The sequence below is a fragment of the Mesoplodon densirostris genome, chromosome 1 (genome assembly GCF_025265405.1).
Source record: "Mesoplodon densirostris isolate mMesDen1 chromosome 1, mMesDen1 primary haplotype, whole genome shotgun sequence".
NCBI classification, from domain to species: domain Eukaryota; kingdom Metazoa; phylum Chordata; class Mammalia; order Artiodactyla; family Ziphiidae; genus Mesoplodon; species Mesoplodon densirostris.
Window position 1 is genome coordinate 187959513 of NC_082661.1, and position 20618 is coordinate 187980130.

At 38.0% G+C, this 20618-nt stretch overlaps 1 protein-coding gene across 9 annotated transcripts in view; it reads right to left on the reverse strand.

The window, feature by feature from the left end:
* Positions 1-20618, reverse strand: part of ANKRD17 (ankyrin repeat domain 17) — a 163380-nt gene that overhangs the window by 2975 nt on the left and 139787 nt on the right. For 8 of the 9 annotated variants that reach the window (XM_060113314.1, XM_060113325.1, XM_060113320.1 and 5 more), the window contains 3 exons: positions 18816-20452; positions 12183-12380; positions 320-568 (listed from right to left, as the gene is read on the reverse strand). In XM_060113314.1, coding sequence (XP_059969297.1) covers positions 320-568; positions 12183-12380; positions 18816-20452 — 2084 coding nt within the window. The remainder of the gene's footprint in view (positions 1-319; positions 569-12182; positions 12381-18815; positions 20453-20618) is intronic. The other variant, XM_060113335.1, reaches the window with a different exon arrangement.

Here is a 20618-nt window from a genome sequence, read left to right on the forward strand (position 1 = left end):
AAGTAACATAAACACTTTGTTACAAAACAAAAAAAGCTAAGATAAAAGCTTAAGAGACCAAAAAGAAATATTAATATTTCCTTAATATGAAGAAAATAATATGCTTGCATTAAACTATCTTCAGAAAGCAATGATAAATTCAGTAAGAGCTCACATGGGAACAAAAGAATGTTTCAAACTCTCAAATAAATTGATTAGGTAAAAGAAAAAGATACAAATACAGATTTTTAAAGAATGCCTATGATAATTAAATACTGCTTACAATATTTTAGTTAAATGCATAAACTTACTTTCCAGTAAGCAGAATAGCATATCATACCTTGATTGCCACCAATCCCTTCAAAGGACCAGATGCCACTATGCCCTACTGATGTGGACAAATTACTCCCAATAACAGATGGAGCTGAAGTTCCAGTTTGCCTGATACGTGCAGAACGTTCCGTCCCAATAGGGACTGGAACTTTTCTATCCTGAGAGACGTTGCTGGGCTTTTCTGACCCTAAAGGTACTGATGATGGGGCAGGAGAAGGTGCACGAACTCCGGAGGATACCGACTGTGCAGGAGAATCTAGAGAAAAGATATTTTCAAATAATATACATGTCAACTATACAGCTTGTACTTTTGTAAAACAAAATCTTGAATTCTTAAGACACCTTAAATATGCATTCTTTGAGGCAAAAATGAACTTTGAGTATAATGCTTAGATAATAAATTATGTATATTAAAATTTGGTTAAAGTTCTATGACTTTGCAGTCAGTTTTTAATCTGGCTCACAATTTTCCCACTTTAGTTTCATGATAGTAGAATGTGAAGGTGTGAATGTTGCAACTACACACTAATTAATATTTAAATAAATTTACCCTTGACAGTGAGTAAAATATAACACCAGAGCAATGAGAAGACAATGTTTAAATTAAAAAAACAAACAATAATGACAACAACAAAATGGAGGTGGGGAAAACCACTGCCTGTATTGGCAATTCTCAAACTACTTTCCTTGGGAACATTTGTCCCTTGGTATGTTATCATGAAAAAACAAAGATACTCAGGTATCTAACAAATTTGGAAGATCAAGCTTAAGAAAAAAATAAGTTTCTTTAAATCAGGACTTCACAGAACTTTAATATGCTGATAAAATACCAACAGAAGGCTATGCTTCATAACCCAACTGTTTCATTGTATCTTGTGGGTATTCCACAGAACACTTTTAGAAATGGTGGTTTAAGCTCTACTTATCAAAACAAGGCTAGTTCTTAATATAGGCAATTTGGGAGCACTCATTAGTGATTTAATCTCTTTACACACTACAGAGAAGAAGGTTAAACAAAAATAACCAAAACTATTTCTTATGAAAAGTTCAAATCTCAAGCACATTTAAATTTAAATAGAGTCTAAATTGTGGAGGAGCTTGAAGCTTAAAAGTCAAAACAGTTGGGCTTCCCTGGTGGCGCAGTGGTTAAGAATGCGCCTGCCAGTGCAGGAGACACGGGTTCGAGCCCTGGTCCGGGAAGATCCCACATGCCATGGAGCAACTAGCCCATGTGCCACAACTACTGAAGCCTGTGCTCTAGAGCCCATGAGCCCCATGAGCCACAAGTACTGAGCCCGTGTACCACAACCACTGAAGCCCACGAGCCTAGAGTCTGTGCTCCGCAACAAGAGAAGCCACCGCAATGAGAAGCCTGTGCGCCGCAACCAGAGTAGCCCCCGCTCGCCACAGCTAGAGAAAGCCTGTGTGCAGCAACGAAGACCCAACGTAGCCAAAAATAAATAAATAAACAAATAAATAAATAAATTTTTAAAAAGTCAAAACAGTTACCTGCATAGATACAATTTATTCATAACTGTCTGACTCTATGCCCTAGTGATAGTCATTTAATATTTTTTCATTTATCTTTGCATTTAAGTTTTCTATATGTATGTGTGTGCGCGTGGGAGTGTGTGTGTGTGTGTGTGTGTGTGTGTGTGTGTGTATCTATCCAAAAGGACTCAGGTAGCTAATAAATTTACAAAATCAATCAATCTATCTATCTGTACACACAAACATAGTGTTTCTATTTCCTGAGGTACTTTTCAGGGAACTTGGAAGACAAAGAAAATTCAATAATATTATCGGCCTGAACATGTTTTTTAGAAGACTTCTCATATATATTTTAGAATCATACAAAATTGGAAAGTACTGTGGAGATCAATTCCATCTTACTAGTATCTGCAGAGGTTTATTTTGGTTAAATTGATAGTACCACCACTCAATGAGATGTAGTGACTATTAACTAAAAGGAATGAATGTTAAAGTACCTTATAAATTATAATTTATTGTATGGATACTGATTTCATTGGGGAACAAAAACATGAAACATGGACTTAACTGTAAAAGTAAACCAAGAAAACTATTACCTTCTAATGAAAAATTAAAATATATTTCCTACGGTCATGGATCCATTAGCATTACTTGACAGCATTTACTTTTAACAAATGATAAGAAAATGGAAAAGCCACATGTGTCTTCAAAAAATTATAAGTTATTTAAAAATTCATCTTACAGTGGTATAAGAAGGAATTCTAGGATGATGGAAGTAACAGTAGCACAGGTTTAGATTCTTCCCCTTAAAAAAAGCCACTAAGTTAGCTAAGCCGAAAACCCATCTATAACAAAACAGACAAGATATCCAAATGAATCCAAAGATACAAGTGAATGGGGACAAATCATCAACAGCTATAAGACTCATGTAGTAGCAGCATCTGTGTGGAAGGAAGCAATTCTCTAGACCTGAGAACAGGAGAACCACAAAACAGTCAAAGGTATTCAAAGGAAAGCAGGGCAGGCCAATCTGAGAACAGCAGGTGAAAGTGGGAGAGTTCTGCCTATGCATGGGTGATTGTAAGGGATTCACAGTAAGGTCTGAAAAAGCTGGAGCAACTTGGGCCCTATGACTTTTTAAAAATATATATTTATTTATTTATTTATTCGGCTGCATTGGGTCTCAGTTGCGGCATGCAGGATCTTCGTTGCAGCATGTGGGATCTTTAATTGCGGCGCACGGGCTTCTCTCTAGTTGTGGCACGTGGGCTCCAGAGCGCGCGGGCTCCAGGACAGTGGTCCCCAACCTTTTTGGCACCAGGGACCAGTTCTGTGGAAGACAATTTTTCCACAGGGTGGGGGGTGTATGGGGGGGTGGGGAATGGTTCAGGTGGTAATGGGGGTGATGATTCAGGTGGTAAGGTGAGCAATGCGGAGCGATGGGGAGCGGCAGAGGAAGCTTTGCTCACTCGCCCGCCACTCACCTCCTGCTGTGAGGCCCCATTCCTAACAGGCTGCAGACCGGGGGCTGGGAACCCCAGCTCTAGAGCATGCAGGCTTAGCTGCCCCACAGCATGTGGGATCTTAGTTCCCTAAGCAGGGATTGAAGCCACGTCCCCTGCACTGGAAGGCAGGTTCTTAACCACTGGACCATCAAGGAAGTCCCCGCTATGACTTCCTAAAGGTGCCTGCTGATAAATTCCTACAGTGACAAGAAACTTCTGGGAACAGATTCTAAACTGAACAGGAAAGCGACAACAAAAGCAAAGTGAAGAGAATATCCAGTCAAGAGTAGGGCAGAGGTGGAAGAGGTGGGTAGGTTGGATGGGTGGGTAGGGACAACAAAGCCAGGAGATTTAACAAAGTATAAGACCATATTTTTGCACACTTCCTTATAAGAGGAAATACTAGTGTCTTTAATCTAGAGAAGATATCCTGATCCACTTATTCCTTCTAAATGTTCAGGAAAACTCACTTCATTAAAAAATGCAAAACACAATAGAACTGCAGTCGAATTACATGCAAAGCTATTATATGAACTAAAGGAGATATGGACCCATAATAACTTGTAGACCAGAGGTCCCCAACCCCTGGGCCGCGGACCGGTACTGGTCCGCAGCCTGTTAGGAACCGGGCGGCACAGCACGAGGTGAGCGGCGGGCAAGCAAGCAAAGCTTCATCTGACGCTCCCCATCGCTCCCATTACCCCCGTCCGTAGAAAAACTGTCTTCCACGAAACCAGTCCCCGCTGCCAAAAAAACCAGTCCTTGCTGCTGTCCTTGGGGACCGCTGTCGTAGACAATAAAAGCATGCCAGAAAGAAAGCTATAATCTAGTCTAATATTCTAAAGGCACATCAGAAAGAGACTACAATCTAAAATTCCAAAGTGAGCTTAAAGAAATAAAAGATTTGAAAGAACAGCATAATTCAGAATTAGTAAAACTAGAAACAAGATGACAAAACTCAGGAAAGGATGAAAGAATATTCCAGAAAAGACTAAATCGAACTGCAAGGAACACAAGTAGTTGTAAATATGATACACAAAGTTCTATTTTTTGTTTTTTAAACAACATATTGAAAGGGCACCATTATATACCTGAGAAAAATCAACCCAGAAAACTAACACGAAGACATAGTCAAAGGTAACAGGGAGGAAGGAAGCAGAGATGGAAGGCAAGCAGGAAGGACTGATGGAAGGAGGATGAATGAATCCTACCTTCCCTCAGACTCATCTCTGGGATCCTGCCCTAACTTCTACGTTAGAGCTAGTTTTTCACTCTTTTACTGTATCCTTCAAAACACAAAAGCAAAGCAAAATAACAGAAACCCTCCATATTCTGTTTTTTTTTTAATTCATTTTTTGATTTTTGGCTGCATTGCGTCTTCATTGCTGCAAGCGGGCTTTTTTTAGTTGCGGCGAGCAAGGGCTATTCTTTGTTGCGGTGCCCGGGCTTCTCATTGCGGTGGCTTCTCTTGCTGTGGAGCACAGGCTCTAGGCATGCGGGCTTCAGTAGTTGTGGCATGCAGGCTGAGCAGTTGTGGCTCGTGGGCTCTAGAGCACAGGCTCAGTAGTTGTAGTGCACAGGATTAGTTAGTTGCTCTGTGGCATGTGGGATCTTCCCAGACCAGGGACCGAACCTGTGTGTCCTGCCTTGGCAGGTGGATTCTTAATCACTGTGCCACTAGGGAGGTCCCAAGAAACCCTCCATATTCTGTTTAAATGAGCAGAATAACTAGGCTTGCCTGCTAACCCACCTCATTTAAGAAATTTGCCCTGGGACTTCCCTGGTGGTGCAGTACATAAGAATCCACCTGACAATGCAGGGGACACCGGTTCGTTCCCTGGTCCGGGAAGATCCCACATGCCGCAGAGCACCTAATCCCATGCGCCACAACTACTGAGCCTGCGCTCTAGAGCCCGCAAGTCACAACTACTGAGCCCACATGCCACAACTACTGAAGCCCACGCGCCTAGAGCCCGTAGTTCACAACAAGAGAAGCCACCGCAACAAAGAGTAGCCCCTGCTTACCACAACTAGAGAAAGCCTGAAAAAATAAAAATTTGCCCTTTTTACAGATTCTGCCACCTCACTAGCCATAGTTCGTTGTTTTTTTATTTTATTTTTTTAAGTTTATCAGATGACTGTTTTCTGCTTCCTTCCTGATGGCTTAACTGGACTAACAGCAGGCATCTGACTGAACAATGATCTACTTCAGGCTAGCTGGTAATCTATGACTGACGACCTTACTTGAACATATGAGCTGAGCCAACCATACTTCTCAATCAGAAAGGTGCAACTGGTAAACAGAGAAAAACTGGTTTAATTAACTATGAATTGAATCTTTGAGGACCGCATATAAGATGAGATTACGAAGAAGCCTAGGTGTAAAGAGAGTAAGCAAGATAAGAAACAGACCATGAGTGAGAGATCATAAATCTGCTATAGAAAGAGATAGAGAGTTGCTGTATTAAATCCTGGACAGCTCTGAAGATCACCCTGCATGGCCTTAAAGTAAACACCATTTTCCTTGAGATTGCTTGGGTTGGTCTACATTCCTTGCTATGAAAAGAGCCTAATTATAATTTCTCTTCTCATCTCTAATTATTATAATTTCTTTAATTAGAAAAAAAGAAGCAAAATCTAAATCAGAGTCATGTTATTAAATATGCTAACATATATTAGAGAAAAAACAGGTTTTAGAGGTTTTGTGGCATCCTATATAATCTTGGGAATCTGTTTTAGAAAAAATGCAAAACTACAAATACAAAATCAGGTACAGGACCTTGGCAGGGCCCCTTGCAAATAAGATTATCCTGAAACTGAAGCTTCAGTAAATCCACCTCAGTTCTGAAATGACAACAGGGTCCTGAATTCAAATTGAAAGAGCAATGTGACTTACAAATGGAAAAAGTGCTCCTGCAGGAAAATTACACTGTACTTTCATGCTTCAGTTCAGTGTTGATTAAACTATAGTAGATCATGAGATGAATGTGGTTGGCCATGACTAACGTAAAAAATTTTTTAAAGGTTAAAGAAAACAGAATAGAAAATACCAGCATGCAACATATATTGTAAGGATAAGTATTGTTTTGTAAATATATTTAAATCACACACAGGTACATGTGTCCTGAGTCACAATGTAAAATTAGTTTTTTCCTTAAAAAACTGTAATGCTTTTTTACTGCTTTTTGATCCGACAACAGCTTTGTTAAGACTGAATGTCAAAATGGCCCACTGACTAAATTTGCCAAGGCCTGAAACTCACAGACCAGAGCCAGTGATCAGTACTCAATGCATGGACTGGTTGAATGTTGGTAGGATAGACCTTAGCAGTTTGAGTAGGATAAGGGCTAAAGTGATCTCTGCCCAGCCTGTATGCAGAAGGATCTCCAGCATCACCAATCTGCTGTTTGGGGGCCTCAAGGAAGGTTCTTTGCTTTCTTTCTTTCTTTTTTTTTTTTTTTTTGAAGGAAGGGACCCATGTCCCCCACATCCCAACTTAATTTGCCAGAGTCCTAATACCATGTCCTGATGTCCTAAAGAGGGGGAGGGAAAAGAGAAGTGGAATGTATGGAGAAGTGTTGATAAAACCTGTTCAAGTACATAAACCAGATGCATATATTGTGAAAAATAAGTCATGCTTCTGCGGTTAGTTCTACAACAGCACCCAGAATGGCAATTTTTAAGAAAGATATAAATACTAAAAACAAAATTTTACAAGACTACCAGAAATAAACAAAAACATGAAATTACACTCATGTGAACAGATTACCTAAAGAAGAGTTAGAAGTCAGATGAAACAAACTAAATGGTCATTAAAAAGTATTAAGATTTACATTAGGTAAGGAAAATGCAAACTAGTTAAAAGCTTAGTATTAAAGGTAAAAAAGTCTGAGAGGCTTGCCTGAATCAATCATTCTAACAGTTGCAAAATGATGACTCAAATTATAATTCCTCTACATTTATGAGTCATCATTATACTGTAAGGAGCAACATTCCCTCTTCCGCATTTTAAAATTTTATTTACAATCATTATGTACACATGGGTTTTTGTTTCATTCAATGAGCTGACATTATTCATTTTGATGGTCAAATTGTCCTGAATTTGGCTAGTGGGAGCCCCTTTCAAGCCACCTCCTGTGTCCTTCTGACATGTCCCAATCACCCGAGCACTGAATTACTTTCTGACACTCTAAGACTTTTGCAGGCTCCCCTTATACTTTCCCTGCCCCAGCTCTACAATCAGCTATTTCCCCAAGAAGACCTAGTTTCTTTTAGTGAACTAAAATATTTAACAGACAGATCTGGACACTGAATATGCTTAGTGCTATTGAAAATTCATTGCTTCTAGGCCCTTTCAGTGTGCTGGGGGGGTGGGGGTGGGGAAATGGCAATTTTATATGATTCAATGCAACACATAATATCATTTTAAAATTATGAGTTCAGGGACTTCCCTGGTGGCACAGAGGTTAAGAATCCGCCTGCCAAAGCAGGGGACACGGGTTCACGCCTTGGTCCGGGAAGATCCCACATGCTGCAGAGCTACTAAGCCCGTGCACCACAACTACTGAGCCTGCGCTCTAGAGCCCGTGTTCCACAATACGAGAAGCCACCACAATGAGAAGCCCGTGCACCTCAACGAAAAGTAGCCCCTACTTGCTGCAACTAGAGAAAGCCCGCTCGCAGCAAGACCCATGGCAGCCAAAAACAAATAAATAAATTTATTTAAAAAAAATAATTAAAAAAAATCATGAGTTCATATTGATCCTCTAATTCCAATCCAATTCCATAGGGTTCTTCCTTGCCTTACTCTACATTTCTCTCTTCTTACAGTGAGAATCCTGGATCACATCATCAATATTTTTACTTATTCATTTGCTCAACCTTACAATATACCCCATATAGTTTTAAAATTGTTTATCTATAACATTATAAAAAAACAAATGTCCTAAGTAGAATTGCAAATTTGTCTGAAGTTCATTTGTCTTTAGACTGAAGGGTATATAAAATACTACTGTCAAGAGTTTTTTGGATTGTTTCTTTTTCTTTTAGTAGGTTTATGTTAATAATCTAAAATACAGATAGGTTTACTTGTTTCTATTTACATTCAATTTTAGTGTTTTTCCCTTCATCAAGGTTGGTTTTGTTTTAAATTTATAAACATTAACATGGTTACAAAAATAAAACTATTATTTCTACTGAGATAAGTGCTACTTCTTCCCCCCCTTCCCTTATATTCTGCCTGAGAGTCTGATGAGGAATAAGAATTGTCTCAAAGCAACTCCCCACAGATTAATTATAAATTACAAAGGGAAAAATGACAATTTGACAGTGTAGAAATCTGTGAAACCAAGTGATCAAAGTTAATAGCACTAATAATAGCACAAACTGACATTTTATACCTTCTAATGTCAGTGAGAAGGGTGCAATGTTGACTAATACTAATATTCATTTCAAAAATATATAACTTAAACTTAATCATGAAGAAATATCAGAAAAACAAACTGAGGCATTTTACCAAACAACTGACCTATAATCTCAAAAAAAAAAAAAAAAAAAAAAAAAGCTTTCTTTGAAAGATACAGAAAGGCTAAGGAAACAGTTCCAGATTGTCTGAGACTAAAAAGACATGGGAATTAAATGCAATCTGTGATACTGATTTGAATCTTGAATGAGAGGAAGTAATAAAGGCATTATTGGGACAAGTGATGAAATGTGAATATGGACTATACATTAGATAATAATAATGTATCAATGTAAAATTTGCTGAAATTGACAACTGCATTGTAGTTGTGGAAGAGAATGTTCTTGTTCTTCCAAAATATTATAATCTGGAGTATTTAGGGGAAATCAGCTTGATATGTGCAACTAATCTAAAATGATTCAAGAAAAAAAAACCCTACAATCCCTACACATACTCTAAACACACACATGTACACAGACACACACTCACTCATACACACAGGGATACATGGTGAGGAAAGGGAAGAATGTGGCAACACGTTAACAATTAGTGAGTGGGGGTGGGGGGATATACACGGGTTCTTTGTGCTACTCTTTAAAGACCCTAGAGATATAATCAAATGCAACATGTTTACCTTGAGTGGTTCATGGTTCAAAAGGGGAAAAAAAATCTCTAATGTATTTCCTAAAGTAATAAACATTAATATCAGTAAGTATGTTTTATTTTAAAACATTCTCTGCTTCTGAGAATCCATTCCATTTTAAAGATTAACTACCAAAAAATTTCAGGTAACACATTTCAATAGCAATGATGTTACAATTTTAACACCTTTTCTCCCAATTCCTATTTTTTTATGAACATGAAAACCGAAGACTATCCTTATTTTTATATATAAATAGGTGAATATGAATCACCCATATGTAGATATTTTAAGAAAGATGTTTTTATTCCTATAACGGTTTAGTTTCAGCTCAACACACTCAGAAGACACTGATCCAGATCTGTTATATACTTAGGAATAAAAACTAATTTTAAGAGGAGTCAAAGAAAAAACTAAGCAGGTAAAATCATTCAAAAATTATGTTTCAGACCTTTTAATCACTGGCTATTTATAAATATGTTTGCTCTTCTGTTACCATTCCATTAGTACATTTCTAAAACTATTAGAAAACAGGACTAACACTTACTGTTCATTATCATCAAAAAGAAGAAAGACCAATAGTAATAGTAGATAATAGTAGTAATAGTAGATAATAGTAGACCAATAGTAATAGTAGATTATCCCATTTACTCCTTAAACTAATCCAGTGTGGTGGATATTAACAGATCAGAAAATTGAGGTTCACTGAAATGACTTGTCTAAGCTCACCTAACTGTTTATATTAAATTAACTGTTATTATTGTTATTATTATCATTTAACATATGGTTATTAGCTATACTACAAACAGAGTTCATTGGTAATCCTCAATATTTTACTTTTCTGTTTTTTTTTCTTAATTGTTGTAACTTGCCCTAAAATCTCTTCAAATTCACCTCCCTAAAGGGGGTGAATCCTGAATTAGGATAAAGCACCAATTTTTTCTTTTTTTTGCTGCACCACGTGGCATGGCTTGCGGGATCTCAGTTCCCTGACCAGGAATTGAACCCGTGCCCCTGGCAATGGAAGCTCGGAGTCCTAGTCACTGGACCGCCAGGGAATTCCACCCCCCCCTTTCTTGGCCAACTTTTTAAATAAATAAATAAATTTATTTCTTTATTTATTTTTGGCTGTGTTGGGTCTTCATTGCTGTGTGCAGGCTTTCTCTATTTCTCTAGCTACGGCAAGTGGGGGCTACTCTTGGTTGCAGTGTGCAGGCTTCTCATTGCGTTGGCTTCTCTTGTTGTAGAGCATGGGCTCTAGGCACGCGGACTTCAGTAGTTGTGGCTCACGGGCTCTAGAGCACAGACTCAGTAGTTGTGGTGCACGGGCTTAGTTGCTCCGTGGCATGTGGGATCTTCCCGGACCAGGGCTCGAACCCGTGTCCCCTGCATTGGCAGGCAGATTCTTAACCACTGTGCCACCAGGAAAGCCCAGGCCAATTTTTACTACAGAGTGAATTACCTTCCATTCAATATATACCTATCAATCTTCCTTATAATAAACTAACTAAATAAAACAAATATCCATATTCCTCTAGTACACAGAAATTTATGTTGCACTAAATACAGCTTTAAATAACTGAGGCTATAACCTTTCCTTATAAGCCAGATAGTTAAGACTTAAATGTCATAATCAGTTATTCCTTAGAGTTATAATTAGTTTCAGTGTTGTTAATAGCTTGGTTTAGATAAGCCAGGCTAAGTAGCTATGTTATAGTATATTCACTTTATCTTCAAAGATGGGTAAAGTATCCTCAATGAGAACTGCTGTAAGCTTTTTTTCTTCTTACATTCGTACTTTATTTTCATACTTCTCACTTTGTTTCTGGCATGTTTTTATCACAGTCACTTTGAATTCTTTCTTAAACCACTTCTTTTCACTTAGGGACACCTGTACAAGGATAATTAATATTCCAGGTGACAGTCCTTGTTATTTGACAAACACAAGAAAAACTATAAATATGTAAATTCACTATATGCTACACCTTACTTCATGCTTTCACTGGCAATGTACTTTGATATGCATCTCTCAAATACTAATATTTTTTTACTCGTTCATTCAGTTAACCAGTCTCTATTAACTGGGCTCTAACATTGTTAGAAGAAATTTGGTAGTTTTAAAAAAAAAGGACTCATTAAAATTTCCTCCAGGTGAAAGCAATTTGATGCCTTTATCCTCGCTAAATAAATAAGTAACCACAAATAATAGCCTCACTATGGAATTCTCTTAATGTGAGTTGAATTCCCTATTGAAGAATGATCTTCCTTGGTTTGAAAAATCTGATCACTGCTTCAAAGTCTGACTACAGTTAAAAACACACATCTGGTAATGTGAAATCAGTTGTATTATTTATGTAATAGATGAGATTTAAAGGTAGACCAAAAGCACATGATATTTATACTACTTTTAAGGCTACAAATCTTTCTTCTTGGGAGCTATATTCTCAAATCTGAAAGTAAATGTAAATCAATAGATGATACAATAAGATGTCTTATTCTCAAAAAATGATCCCCCTTAGAAATTAACTTCAATATAATATGCTGGGTTTGATAGAGCCAAAGTTGATTCTAATACTTTAAAAACCTGGAAATTCTATTTAAATTCCTCCTGATTTCAGATTGCCATGAATACAAATTACATTTTTATAGAATTTAAATTATTAAGAGATTTAAAACTTAAAGATTCCAAACTTTGAAAAACTTAAAACCTTTTGTTTTTTAAGGGAACATACAGACAAACTCTTCCTCTGGAACTACAGTGTATATTACTCACCATTTGATGCTGATGAACATGGAGTCAACAAACTAAGTGGGGAAAAATGTTGTCTGTTAAAGTTAGCAGCTGTGGGTGCTCCTCCAAGGGGTGCCCCAGGTCCATACATTTGACCTCCTGAAAGGTTTGAGGCAAAGTTTCCCAAATGTGTAGAAGAAGGTGTTACAGAACCATATGGTGAGTCCATATTGACAATACCTATAATGTAGAAGATAATCATAATTTATAATAGTTACCCCTAGGAGATATAATTAGAAAAATCTAAAATTCTAAGAGGTCCCTAATATATCCAAAAATATTTTAGATTATTAAAAAAATTTCTCCTTGCTTACTTCTTCCAGTCATTCCACTCATTATTTCACTCATTATTTCCCCCTTTATTTTATAAAGATAGCTATGAAAAAGAAATTACCAAGGAAAACATTTTACATTTAATTTTAATTTTGACACTTTATAACTTATTATAGAATACATGTATATTTAATATTAACACTAGAATTTAAATAGGTTTGGTGGCCAAGGAGTTGTATAAAATTTTACCTTTAAAAAATGTATGGGGAAGGGAGGGATGAGTAGGCAAACCACATAGGATTTTTAAGGCACTGATAATACTCTGGATGATAGTATAATGGTTACTATACTAGACTTTTGTTCAAACCCACAGAATGTACAGCACCAAGAATGAACCCTCATGTAAACTACAGACTTTGATAAGGATGTGTGACTGTAGGTTCATCAACTGTAACAAAAATACCATTCTGAAGTGGGAGGTTGGTAATAAAGGAGGCTATGCCTGTGTGAAGGCAGGGGGTATATGGAAAACCCCTGTACTTTTCTCTCAATTCTGCTGTGAACTTAAGAGTGCTACTAAAATAAAAAAACAAAAACAAAACCGTAAAAACCTCACAAAACTAAAAACAAACCAAAAAAAAACTATAGGAGGAAAAAAAAGATTGTAGCTATACTTTTTTTTTTTTTTTTTTTTTTTTTGCGGTACGTGGGCCTCTCACTGTTGTGGCCTCTCCCGTTGTGGAGCAGACGTGCAGGCTCAGCGGCCATGTCTTACGGGCCCAGCCGCTCCATGGCATGTGGGATCTTCCCGGACCGGGGCACAAACCCGTGTCCCCTGCATCGGCAGGCGGACTCTCAACCACTGTGCCACCAGGGAAGCCCCTGTAGCTATACTTTTATAATAGAGAAATCTGACAATCAGCATCTTAACTAAGTGGCCATGCTTTCCATAGATAACAGAAGGACAAGCTGTCACTGAGTGCCTCCTGATACAATGCAGTGTGAGATTCAAACATTACCTATCTGATGTTCCTGCTAGAAATGTTTAACCAGAATGTAACCACAGATTGAGAAAACACGTGAATCTGAAATGCAGGACATTCTTCAGTACAACTGGACTCTTCAAAGGATTCAATGTCAAGAAGAACAAAAGAAGGTGGTGAGATGTTTTAGACTGTGGGAGATCAAAGAGACATAATAGCCAAAAGCAATGTGTGAATCTTGATTGGTTGGATCAAAAGGAGAGAAAAAAGAAACATACAGGCATAAAGGGTATATTTGGGATGATGGTACTACATATTGGGTGCTATTACTGAATTAATGTTAATTTCTAGGGTGTAGAAATAGTGGTATACCTGTAAAGGCAAACATGCCTATGTTGACCTGAATCTAATACTTCCCTCTGATAGATTCTTAAGTTAAACTTCATTGCTAATTTTGGCTCTAATCAACTGTACACCCCAAGACCTTACCTCCCGATGGAGCACGGCTTTTTTCCACAAAATAAGAATTTATTTCTTTTTTCTCTAAATCTTAATTTTAGTCTTTCTTAACACATTACCTAGATTTCACATTTTTTGAAAAGTGAAGTATTTTCACTAAATTCCAACTTTACAGAAATGAAATATAAAAGCATTTCCAATTAATCCCCAAAATATACAAACAGCTCATGCAGCTCAATATCAAAAAAAACCAAACAACCCAATCAAAAAATGGGCAGAAGATCTAAATAGACATTTCTTCAAAGAAGACATACAGATGGCTAAAATCACATGAAAAAACGCTCAACACCACTAATTATTAGAGAAATGCAAATCAAAACTACAGTGTGGTATCACCTCATACCAGTCAGAATGGCCATCATCAAAAAATCTACAAACAATAAATGCTAGAGAGGGTGTGGAGAAAAGGGAACCGGCCTGCGCTGTTGGTGGGAATGTAAATTGGTACAGCCACTATGGAGAACAGTATGGAGGTTCCTTAAAAAACTAAAAGCAGAGCTACCATATGATCCAGCAATCCCACTCCTGGGCATATATCCAGAGAAAACCGTAATTTGAAAAGATACACACACCCCAATGTTCACTGCAGCACTGTTTACAATAGCCAGGATATGGAAGCAACCTAAGTGTCCATCAATGGAGGAATGGGCAAAGAAGATGTGGTACATAGATGCAATAGAATATTACTCAGCCATAAAAAAAGAATGAAATAATGCCATTTGCAGCAACATCAATGGACCTAGAGATTGTCATACTGAGTGAAGTCAGACAGAGAAAGACAAATATCATATATTGCTTATATGTGGAATCTAAAAAAAGAGTACAAATGAACTTATCTATGAAACAGAAATAGAGTTACAGATGTAGAGAACAAACTTACAGTTACCAGGGGGTAAGGGGCAGGGAGGGACAAATTGGGAGATTGGGATTGACATATACACACTACTAAACATAAAATAGATAACTAATAACAACCTACTGTACAGCACAAGGAACTCTACTCAATGCTCTGTTATGGCCTATATGGGAAAAGAATCCAAAAAAGAGTGCATATATGTATAACTGATTCACTTTGCTGTACACCTGAAACTAACACAACACTGTAAATCAACTACACTCCAATAAAAATTTTTAAAAAATAAAAAAATGAAAAAAATAAAAGCATTTCCAATGTACTAATTAGCATATGAAACTTTTACAACCAAATTATATTGATTCTATTTAGTATTAAGAAAGTGTTTTTGAAAGTACATGAAAATATTTCAATCAACCCCCAGCAAGGAAATATTTACTGACCATGTTCTTTACATTATATTTATGTGTTATAGAAATAGGTAAAAATAACAATCAGTTCCCATTCTATTTAGAAATTTTTAGTCCCAGAATGTCATCTCTTCAATAGCACATAACAAGTTGGCAACCCTTCTGTAAAGGGCTAAATAATAAATATTTTTAGGCTGTCAGCAGAGCATGGAAGCAGCCATAACACAATATGTAAATGAATGGGCACAGATGTATTTCAATAAAACTTTTATTTATGAACACTGAAATTTGAATGCACTATTTTTTTTTAAAAAAAATATTTATTTATTTATTTTTGGCTGCATCGAGTCTTAGTTGTGGCATGCGGGCTTCTCTGTAGTTGTGGCGCACGGGCTCCAGAGTGCATGGGCTCTCTAGTTGCAGCACCAGGACTTAGTTGCTCCATGGCATGTGGGATCTTAGTTCCCCTGAACCCACATTCCCTGCACTGGAAGGCGGATTCTTAACCACTAGACAACCAGGGAAGTTCCAAATGTACTAATTTTTGTGCCACATATTATTCTTTTAAAAAATTTAAAAAAAAATTTTAAATCTTACATAATTGTTATAACTCAATTAAAAAACCCCACAAATGTAAAATCAGGTAGTATGCCATACTTGGCACATGGACCATAGTTTGTCTATCTCTAGCATGAAATTATCTTTATTTTTATTTTATTATTGCTTTAATGGTAGACTTTTTTTAAACATTTTTATCAGAGTATAAGTGCTTTACAATGGTGTGTTAGTTTCTGCTTCATAACAAAGTGTATCATCTATACATATACATATTTCCCCATATCTCTTTCCTCTTGCATCTCCCTCCCACCCTCCCTATCCCACCCCTCTAGGTGGTCACAAAGCACCGAGCTGATCTCCCTGTGCTATGCGGCTGCTTCCCACTAGCTATCTATTTTACATTTGGTAGTGTATATATGTCCATGCCACTCTCTCACTTAGTCCTAGCTTACCCTTCCCCCTTCCCCATGTCCCCAAGTCCATTCTCTACATCTATATCTTTATTCCTGTCCTGCCCCTAGGTTCTACAGAACCATATTTTTTTCCAATTCTATATATACGTGCATACAGTATTTGATTTTATCATACAGTATTTGTTTTTCTCTTTCTAATTACTTCACTCTGTATGACAGACTCTGGGTCCATCCACCTCACTACAAATAACTCAATGAAATTATCTTTAATTATTTGAAATATTCATATTAAAACACAAAGCTTGGGCTTCCCTGGTGGCGCAGTGGTTGAGAGTCCGCCTGCCGATGCAGGGGACACGGGTTCGTGCCCCAGTCCGGGAAGATCCCACATGCCGCGGAGCGGCTAGGCCCGTGAGCCATGGCCGCTGAGCCTGCGTTCCGCAACGGGAGAGGCCACAACAGTGAGAGGCCCGCGTACCGCAAAAAAAACAACCCCCTCCCCCAAAAAACACAAAGCTCAAAATGCAACTTGGTATCCTGGACACTGCAACAGAAAAAGAGCATTATTGGAAAAGCTGTGGAATCTGAATAAAGTCTGTAGTCCAGTTAATTGTACTGTACCAATATTAATTTCTTAGTTTTATTAAATATATGGTGTTTATGTAAGAATGTTTAATTAGGGGAAATTGGGGTAATCATAGAAGAACTCTTCTATAAATCTAAAAATATTTCAAAGTAAAAAGTTAAAAAAGAAAAAGCAGTCACTCAAAACCAGATCTTTAGATCCTCTTTAGATACCAGCACTGCCTAACAGAACTTTTTATGTTAACAGATGTGTTCAGTATCTGGGCTCTCCAATATTGCAGCTACCAGCCATTATGTGCTTATCAAGGAAGCACTTGAAATATGACCAGCCTACAGCCACTATGGAAAACAATATGGGGGATACTCAGAAAACTAAAAATAGAACTACCATATGATCCAGCAATTCCACTTCTGGAACTATATCCAAAAGAAACAAAATCACTAACTCAAAAAGATACCTACACTTCCATGTTCATAACAGCATTACTTACAATAGCTAAGACATGGAAACAACCTAAGTATCCATCCATGAATGAATGGATAAAGAAGCTGTGGTATATATACACCACACACAATGGGATATTATTTAGTAATAAAAAAAACACACCAAAAAACACGAGGAAATCCTGCCATTTCTGACAAAATGGATGGGCCGTGAGGGCATTATGCTAAGTAAAATAAGTCAGACAGAGAAAGACAAAAACTGTATGATCTCACTTATATGTGGAATCTCAAACAAACAAACTCATAGAAAAAGAGATCAGATTTGTGGTTACTAGAGGTGGAGGTGGGGTGGGGGGGGAATTGGAGGAAGGTGGTCAAAAGGTACAAACTTCCAGTTACAAGATAAGTAAGTATTAGGGATGTAATGTGCAACATAGTAACGGTAGTTAACACTGCTGTACGATACATAGGAAAGCTGTTAAGAGAGACTAAATCCTAAGAGCTCTCATCACACCAAAAAATATTTTTTCCTTTTTCTTTTTTTAAAAAATTGTATCTATAGGAGATGATGAATGTTAACTAAATTTACTGTCGCAATTATCTCACAATGTATGTAAGTCAAACCATTATGCTCTACACCTTAAACTCATATACAGTGATGTACATCAATTACATCTCAACAAAACTGGGAAAAAATGGCCAGCTTGACTGAGATGAATTTTTAATTTTATTAAATTTAAATAGCACATATAGTTAGTGCCTACCGTTTTGAACTATGTAGCTCTATATTTTTCTCATTATTTTTAAAACAAAAAAGACAGTCGGAAGTGAAATCAAATTTTTAAAATCTTTGGTAATTATTTTTTATTTGAACTAAAAGCAAACTTTTGATGGCATTATCTTATTAAATTAAAATATGAGGGGCTTTCCTGGTGGCGCAGTGGTTGAGAGTCCGCCTGCTGATGCAAGGCATACAGGTTCGTGCCCCGGTCCGGGAAGATCCCACATGCCGCGGAGAGGCTGGGCCTGTGAGCCATGGCTGCTGAGCCTGCGCATCCAGAGCCTGCGCTCCGCAACAGGAGAGGCCACAACAGTGAGAGGCCCGCGTACCGCAAAAAAAAAAAAAAAAAAAAAAAAAAGAGACTTTATTTTTTATTTATAATTTTTAAAAAATATTTATTTATTTATTTGGCTGCGCCCAGTCTTAGTTGCGGCATGTAGGATTTATTTCCCTGACCAGGGATCGAACCCGGGCCCCCTGCATTGGGAATGCAGAGTCTTAACCACAGGACTACCAGGGAAGTCCCCTTTTCTTTATTTTGAGAGAGAAAAATATACCTGATGAAGAAATTTATTTATAGTAAATTTAAGATAAAAACCCATTACAGCTTCTAAAAAGATTTAAAAAATAATAATGCCATACTAGACACAGTCAATACTCACAATAGCATTTGAATTAGTACTACAATCTGTCTATCTGACCAAGTCACAGAGTAAAAATATTAGAAAATAACTAAGAGTTTCAACATCATTTGTATAAACGAGCAGCTGCAGAATGTCAGAAAATACAAACTTACCTGAGGGACTTGGAGCAGGTCTCTGTAATGGTGGTCTAAAACCTGGAGCTTTGGAAGTATCAGACTGATGTAAAGGATCTGAATTTGGCAAATATGAGGATTTTCCTGATAGCATAGATTCTGGTGTTGACTGAGATGAAACAACAGATCCTCCCCAGAAGGCATGAGCAGAAGTAGGGCTATTTTCAAACAATGTGCTAAAGGGCCCAAATGGTAAGGGGGCACTGAAATTGGGAGCAATAGGCTTATTTGCTGGATGTACTGAATTTTGACAAGCACTTTGTGTACTTAAGGTCGAAGGTAGCTGGACAGAAGAGGGAACACTGTGAGGTCTTTTAATGTGATTGACACTGAGGACTGCAACAGATGAATTTTGCACAGGAGCTGGATTCTTGTGAGGGGCAGCTGTGCCATGAGAGGGTGGTCTAATAGCAGGGGGTTCCATTTTAGGCGGAGGCTGGGAGCATCCCATTTGTGTCTGAGGCATAGGGTAAGTCACTGGGGCAGTAGAAGGCACCGCCACTGGAGCAGAACTTGTTGTTACTAAAGGAGGAACAGTCATTCTAACTTCCGGGGGAGGAACCTGAGACTGCTGAAGAGGTGGTCTTGGCTCCTGAGAAACAGATCCCGGAGGTTGCTGCTGAGTAGAATGAACTGATGAACTCCCAGAAGAACTGCTGCTGTTCGGAGGTCTACTGTTTGTTGTTTCTACTACTGGTGGACTACCTGCTTCCTGTTCAGAGGAAGATGCCCCTTTATTTGGAGATGCTGTTCCACAATCCAAAGGGCTGTTTCTAGAAACCCCTCCTGGCTGGGCTGGTGGTGATGGGGAAGATGGGGATGATACTGGGTAGTGTTCTTTGGCAGTAGGCATAGGATATGTGGCATTTGTGGGTGCAGTGCTGTTGTTACTTGCTGTGGTTGTGACTGTTGTTGTGGTGGCATTGGATGTCTTCACAACTGTGACAAAAAGCTGCCTTCTAACAGAAGGTGAACTTGGACTGCCATTTGTAGATGTACCAGGCACCGTTGAAGCTGATGAACTGGTTGTAGTTGTTGGACTTGAAGTTAAAGAACCTGCTGAATTCACCTGAGAACCACTGCTATTCTGATTGCTATGGCGAGGCACCATGTGAGGCTTAGGCGAGTTAGTAGCTCTGGCAGGGCTCAAAGGCCTGACAGGAAAAGGACCCCAAGTGGATTGAGCTGGTGGAAAAGTACCTCCAAAGTGCGTCATGGGCAACCTTGGTGGACGGATCTGCTGGAAAGTCTGAGCAGCAAGCAAAGCATGTGCAAACTGTGGAGGAGGATATGCTAATGGAAGAGAAACTGGAAAACCAGGCCTCACATTATTCACTGGGTTCTTAATGGTTTTGTGAGTAGATGCAGAAGAAATTGCAGGCACAGTGAGTGCTGTGGCAGTTTGAGATGTTGATGACAGAGCTACAGTCGTCATTTTAATTCCCATTAAGGAACTGTTAGCAGCAGTGGTGGTAGGTGCTGATGACCCAATTTTGGAATTTGCTGAGGAGCTTTTCAAACGATTCTTTGGAATAAGTTCATCAATTTCTTTGTCTGGATCCTTGATCAGAGCATTGATCAACTGAGTTGCTTGTCTTGTTGATTCAGTGCCACCCCTATAAGTTGACAAAAAAAAAAAATTAGGTCCAATTTCCCCCTTTTAATATATAAAGCCTAAATTAATTCGTGTGTGTATGTGTATGTACACACATACAGAGAACAGATAAAAGAAGCAATTTTCTGACTATTTTTGAGGTATTATGCAAACAAAGCAATAAACTT